Source organism: Thamnophis elegans, chromosome 14 (assembly GCF_009769535.1).
Source record: "Thamnophis elegans isolate rThaEle1 chromosome 14, rThaEle1.pri, whole genome shotgun sequence".
Lineage (NCBI taxonomy): Eukaryota > Metazoa > Chordata > Lepidosauria > Squamata > Colubridae > Thamnophis > Thamnophis elegans.
In genome coordinates this window covers 20,556,309-20,563,126 of record NC_045554.1, presented here as the reverse complement: position 1 = coordinate 20,563,126, position 6,818 = coordinate 20,556,309, and the positions used below count along the sequence as shown (strand labels likewise).

At 53.0% G+C, this 6,818-nt stretch overlaps 1 protein-coding gene across 1 annotated transcript; it reads right to left on the bottom strand.

Moving 5' to 3' along the window:
• Positions 1-34: 34 nt before the first annotated feature.
• EARS2 (glutamyl-tRNA synthetase 2, mitochondrial) lies at positions 35-6,799 on the bottom strand. The gene is given in 11 exon segments (XM_032231044.1): positions 35-713; positions 799-931; positions 1,456-1,583; positions 1,933-2,104; positions 2,500-2,539; positions 2,542-2,578; positions 2,580-2,608; positions 2,925-3,397; positions 3,636-3,825; positions 5,446-5,601; positions 6,511-6,799. Coding segments are annotated over 11 exon segments (1,512 nt in total). The 5' UTR covers positions 6,569-6,799; the 3' UTR covers positions 35-617.
• Between the last annotated feature and the right edge of the window lie 19 nt (positions 6,800-6,818).

Below are 6,818 nucleotides of genomic sequence, written 5' to 3'. Positions count from 1 at the left end.
TTCCTGCAGCAAGCAGAGTCATGCCACACAGTCACAATGTGAAAGTCTTTTATTGATTAAAGTCAAGAGTTCGGGACCCAATCTCACCTTGCACAGGTGAGGAAGGAAGGAGGAAACACTTCAGTGCAGTTCAGTTGCAGAAAGAAATTTTTGGTGGCAAGGACCTCACCAGCTGGAAGCTCCCTGCCCCTAGAAAACACAGAGATCAGGGAGAAGGAAGGATCCAGTCTGGTAAGTCAAATGTTCTTGGCAAAGGCAAGCCTAAAGTGCTGAGTTTGGATTTTCATCTGGATTAGGAAAATTTAGCTTAACTAAAGTAAGAGGGTGATTCTAATTTCCTAACTCCCATATCATTTTTCAGATCTTGATCCGTTTCCCCAGAGCTACAAAATGGAGGAATGCCGCATCGGATGTTAGGACTCACTCATATCTAATTTCAACAGGTCCTTTAGATCAGCTAATATTTTTTCCCTTTTCTATTAAATTTGAACCCAGCATTCATCAACATCAGACTATGCTGCTATAAAACCAGAGAATGTCTCTGTGTGTTGCCCCCAAGCATGGAGGTATTTTCCCAAGCTCCACCATGCTCGAAGTCCTTCCTTTGCCCCTTTCCCTCATGGAGCAGGTTGGCTGCATAGAACCCCCTGGATGCGAACGCTGGTCTCCTTGGGCCCCAACAGGATCATCATCTCAGCAACGCTGGGCCCGTCCTGAAATGGAAGTGGCGGTTAACACATAGGGCAGGGCAGGGCAAGGCAGTTCTCCTCAGCCAAACTCAGAACAGGGGAGACTTGCCTGCAGGCCACTAAGGGAGAAGCGGAGGAGCTTCATCATGCTGCTGTACTTGGTGCCACTTATCTGCTTGTGCAGCTGCCTCAGTTGCTGGCCAAGTTCTTCAGGTCTCTGAGTCACTGGCCCTTCTAGCAGCCTTCAGGAGGAAGAGGAGGAGGAGGAGACGACACAGTCAAACCAGAGCAGGCTGAGGACTGAACCAGAAGAGAAGCTGGCCCAGCTGGTCAACCACATTCCTGAGAACCTGACCTTTCAATGGAGAGGACCTCCATGGGGCTCTTTTCAGAAAGCCTTGGATCAATAGCAGAAATGCTTGCTGATGGATCCCATCTGACGCTTTGAATGACCTAAATCTGAATCTGGCATCTGCAGCACTCTGGAGACCATTTGCACTGGCACAAACTCAAGCTGCTTGCTTATCTGCCACTTTCTGGCAGTTAGTGAAACTTTCATCCATGACAATAATCACCAGAGAGATGTCATCACAACAGTCTGATTTCTTTCACATGGTTGTGGTATTCAAATGGGAGCAACCAATAAAATTTACCCCGCAGGGAAATGCTCATTTTCACGTGGGGATGTTTATGAAAAAGGCAAGTAGGAATTTCTCCCCCCAAACAGAGCAAGATTGCCCCACCAAGACAAGCTAGCCAGTTTTACCTGAGGACCCCCCTTCCTATTGGTCTGCCCCAGTGGAGAGAGGTCTGCAGCTCTCCGAAGACACGAGGGCGGATCCACAAGAAAGCATAGCTGGGGGACACCAAGTCCTTCAGGCGGCTAATGTGGCCCTAAGGATAGGAGGAGTTCTGAGAAGCAGAGCCCAGGAGGGGGGGGAGAGCCCCTGCCACCACCTTCTCCCCCGGCCATATGCCTGTTCCCTGGGCAGTGTCCTTCAGCTGGTGCTCAGCTCAACTTGCCACAGAAAGCTAATCCTGACAGCACAACAGGCATCACAGCCGGGCCCGACTTGCTATTCAGGAAGGATTAAAACAGCCATTTTATCCAAACAGCCCTTAGCTACGTACAGGATCAGCATGCAGCCTCCCTCCCTCCACCCCAGACTTCACATCTATGGGGCCACTGCAGGCACCCAGAGACTCCTCTGAGAACAAACTGCTTCCGGACTTACCCTTCTCAGCAGAGCACCTGCTCAATGTAGCCCTTTTCAAGGACCTCCCTCTCTGGAAGCTGCTGGCCATAGACTTCCTCCACAGCGGCCCGGACCTCTCCGCACAAGCTTCTGCCGTAGCCCTCCTCGTCTCCAATCTGCTGGGCAGGTGACCCTAAGCAAAAGAACGTACTGAATGCAGGCAACAGGCATCACGGGCCTCTTCACGGAATGAAGCGACAACAACCATTCACATGAACACATGCCACCAACATGGCCCACCACTCCAAACATCCACCCCAGCACAGCCCTCTTGTAATGCAGAGCCCATCCATCGGTTCTTGTCCTGCCTTCGGGTACTTTGGAGATTAGGGAGATCCCCTCTTTTTGTAAGCTGCCCCTCAAACTGCCCAATTTGGCCCAGTCATTTTCTGGATATGCTGACATCTTGGGAAGGTTTGGGGGAACGAAACTGTGATTCCACCATTACCTTAGTCAATTCACGCAGGAGGGGAAACAAATCACAAGGGGAGCAGAAAATACTGAAGAGGAGCTAGAGGGCAACGATGCCTGCCTGCCCCTTCATTTTCCTCTACCTGTTGAATTCTGGCAGTTTCTTCAAATCCAGGAGGGCGAGTGCCTTTCGATCCTGCTCAGATCAAACTCATCAATCAAGCTCCTTTAGTGTTCGTCCTATTCTATTTTCTGCAACACAATCAAGAAGCTGCTGGCTTCTCCTCATACATATCTGATTTCTATAATCCCCCCTTGTGGCCTTTGTGGGACTGATGGTCAGCAGGTAGACTCCCAGATGGAGCCAGGTAACTACTTATGAGGAGCGGCAGTAGCTGAGAAGGGGCCAAGGGCAGGCAAGGAAGGGAGATGCAAAGTGCTTGCAGAGTGAATGGGATAATATACCAGCTCTTGTGACAGTCCGTGCCACAGTTAAAAAGGAAGACACAAATGGTTCTGAAAATACAGACGTTCACCTTCCTTCCCCTGTATGAGGCGACTACATTACCTGCAAACCCTGAGCCAGAATGTGTCATGAGATCCAGGAGGGTGGCTGGCAAATAGCCATCTTGCGCAAACTCCTCCACAAAAACATGCCCTTGTCTCTTGGAGAGTTTGCTGCCATCTTCGTTCAGGAGCAGTGGAAGGTGCCCAAAATGAGGCGGCTCCCAGCCAAAGGCCCTGTAGAGGAGGAGGTGTTTGGAAGTGGAGGTGAGCCATTCAACTCCACGCAGAACGTGGCTGATCTCCATTAGGTGATCGTCCACCACATTGGCCAGGTGATAGGTTGGAAAGCCATCGCTCTTCAGAATCACTGGATCACCTTCCACACTGGCTACTTCATGCCTGCTCCACCCATGGATTAGATCGCAAAAAGGGTCCGTCTGCTCTTCCAGGCGAAAACGCACCACATAGTCAACACCTTGAGATATCTTCTCAGCAACCTCCTTGGGGTTTAGGTGACGACACCTGTTGTCATACCTATAGAGGGGGAAAAACTAGAGGGTATCAACTCTGCAAAACTAAAGTTACTCCTGTTTGTTTAAGTTAGCCTCCTCTTCCAACCACAGGTAAAAAGGGGGTCCCTGCAGATTTTACTCCGCTAGTCATTGCCGACTTTAGGGGACAGTGTTCATCTCTGTTTCACCAACCACAGGAGAAAGCAAGAATTTAAGAATTTGATGCTGAAGTTTAGACTCACTACATCAACTGTTCTCACCGTGGAGTTTGCTGACTGCGCAGTGCTTCTTTCTTTAATAATTCCAGGCGCTGGGGAGTGCAGAAACAGCAGTAGGCAGCCCCTTTCTCAAGAAGCAGGTCTGTGTATTTCTTATATAGGTCACATCGTAGGGATTGTTGGTAAGGGGCAGTAGGGCCTCCCCGGCGAGGGCTCTCATCCGGTGGCAGGCCTGCAGGCAGGCAACAACTATGACCAAGACAAAGTGACGACCGAAACCACAATCCAGCTCAATCCATGTGCCTCTTCACCCTCAATGTAAGCTACAGAAGTGCTGCAGTTGGAGGCACAGCCACTGGTATGCTAAAAGTTCCCACATTTCATTCTCAGGAGGCTGAGGGGCTAAAGGTTGATCACACGCCTAAGGTCTCTACGCAAAGAATTACAGAGACCCTGGAAGAAGCAGCCACAAGTAAGACTTCAAGGAAGGCTACAAGCATCCCGCAGGAATTTTCCCAACACAGGCTGATCAGGAGCAGGAAGGACAGCTCTCTGTACTCCAGAGATCACTGCATAGTGTTCAAATATGCACCAACAGGCTTTAGGAAGCTGCAGAGTTCCTATTGCTGATATGGGGGTTAAACCTCCAATAGGACTAGAAACAGGGGCTGGAGGGACCATTACTGCAGGGAGGTTACTGAGCCAAGAACAGAATCCACATTCTCTACACTGGCAGAACCTCTACCTCTAATATCTGCAAAGTAGATCTGGATCAGGGACAGTCCCTTTGCAGCCACGTGTAACCCCTTCCCCCCAACATTTCTCAAGCCCCTAGAGATGAAGGCGGGCAACACACTGGCAGAAAAATATTGCCAAAATGATAGCGAAAGACAAGGCTTTTAAAAGGGACCAAAATAAATAAATTTATTTATTTATTTATTTGTCTTGTATGCCGCCCACTCCCGGAGGACTCCGGGCGGCTCACAAAAGACAAGGGAAAGGGGGGAATGAGACAAAGACAACATATTAAAAACAAAACCAACATTCACAATTTCTGTGGAGGTAGATGCTTCTCAGCTCCCTCCAGCCTGCTGGAACAGCCAGGACTTGGTGGCTTTGCGGAAGGCCGGGAGGGTAGTAAGGATCCGGATCTCAACAGGGAGCTCATTCCAGAGGGCCGGAGCTGCAACAGAGAAGGCCCTCCCCCGGGGAGTTGCCAGCTGACATTGGCTGGCAGATGGAATCCGGAGGAGACCCAACCTGTGCGATCTAATTGGTCTGAGAGAGGTAATCGGCAGGAGGCAGTCTCTCAGGTACCCAGGTCCGATGCCATGTAGGGCTTTATAGGTAGCGACCAGCACCTTGAAGCAGATTCGGAGACTGATAGGTAGCCAGTGCAGCTCGCGGAGGATAGGTGTAACGTGGGTGTACCTTGGTGCACCCACAATCGCTCGCACGGCTGCATTCTGGACTAATTGGAGTCTTCGAACACTCTTCAAGGGCAGCCCCATGTAGAGCGCATTACAATAATCCAGTCTTGAGGTCACAAGGGCGTGACTGACTGTCTGAAGGGCCTCCCGATCCAGGTAGGGTCGCAATTGGTGCACCAGGCGAACCTGGGCAAAGGTCCCCCTGGTCACAGCCGACAGATGGTGTTCTAGAGTCAGCTGTGGGTCCAGGAGGACTCCCAAATTGCGAACCCTCTCTGAGGGGCGTATAATTTCACCCCCCAGCCTGAGAGATGGAACAGTTGGACAATCTTTGGGAGGGAACATCAGAAGCCACTCGATCAAAATAAATAAATCCCCACCCCAGGCACACCTGATCCCTTTCAACAGGCTCTGGCCCTTACCTGCCCACTCCAATGCATCTTCTATGCTTTGAGAGGCTGCTGATACCACACGGCTTTGATCAGTGTCTTCCAGTCGAAGGATAAAACTGCCTCGGTGTTTTCGGGCAAAAATATAGTTGTACAGAGCAGTCCGGAGCCCCCCCAAATGTAGAAACCCTGTTCATAGTAGACAGAGAGCTCAGAGGAAATGGGCAGATCAGCACAATGACCCCTGTGAGGGGAAGCTGAGCAGGCAGAGTGTGGGTGAGAGAAAGCACAGCTCAGATTCCAAGGAAAGCACCCTCTTTCTGAAATCCCAGGGGAAGCCACCTTGGCCCTGGGGTCTGAAAGGAACCTGCACTGAGGGAGGCCAAGCCCCTCCACCCTTATGCACGGATTATGCATCCTGGGGGCTGGGGAAGGTTTTTTAAAGGGAGGAAATGAGGCTCTCTTGGGAGCTTTTGGGAAAAGGTGGGAAGAGAATAACTGGCCCAGGTGCACAGCCTCCAATTATAAAGGGCAGGTGGGAGAGGTCCAGCGGCCTGGGCTGCTCTGTCCCTTTAAGAGCGCCTCAGCCAGCCCAGGGGCTATAAAAGCTGGCGGCGGCAGAGGAGAAGCAGCAGTGGGTGGGTTCACTTGTGCACCTGAAAGATCCTGAAGGGGCCGAAAGTAAAACGGAAGGGTTCCTGCCCTACAAAAGCGGGGCTTCCGGAGGAAGCTGGTGGGGACGACAGGAGTTGCAGGAGGAGGCCTGGGGAAGAGGGGGACGCTCAACAGTGAGTGACAGCCTTGGGAGACCGGGGGGGGGGGGCTGCCTCCGCCGGGTGTGGGAGCTCCAGGGGAAAGAGCCCCGGCGGGGGGAGCGGAGTCCAGGGAGGCGATAAGCGAGCTGCTCTTTGAGGGGGGAGGCCAGGACGGAGAACTCGGGAGAAAACGGGGCCTCCGGGGCAACGGAGCCCTCCTGCAAAACACACACGACCCCTTCTCCCAGGGAGGCCCTCCCTGCGTGCAGCCTGAGACCGCCCCCCAAGGAAGGGCCCACCGCAGGCCATGCCCAGAGCCCCCTCCTCCTCCCGGGAGACTCACCGGTGGGGCTGGGCGCAAACCTCACCCGGACGGCACGCGCCGCCCCGCCCGCCGCCATCAGTGGAAGCCCCGCCCCCAAGCGGGCCCTAGCCTATCGGCGACGAAGGAAGGGCAAACTGCCCCGGGTTGCTTCCTCCACGCTTCCGCTCTCCCCTCCCCCGCGCCCAGTCAGTGGAACTCGCGGCCTCCCCAAGCGCAGGAGCGGGAATTCCCCGAGGCGGACTCCGGCCAGGGCGGCGCGGCGGACCAAGACGCGGGACGCCTCGAAAGTCTTGCGTGCCCCTGCTGCCCAGGCGGCTGGCAGCTTG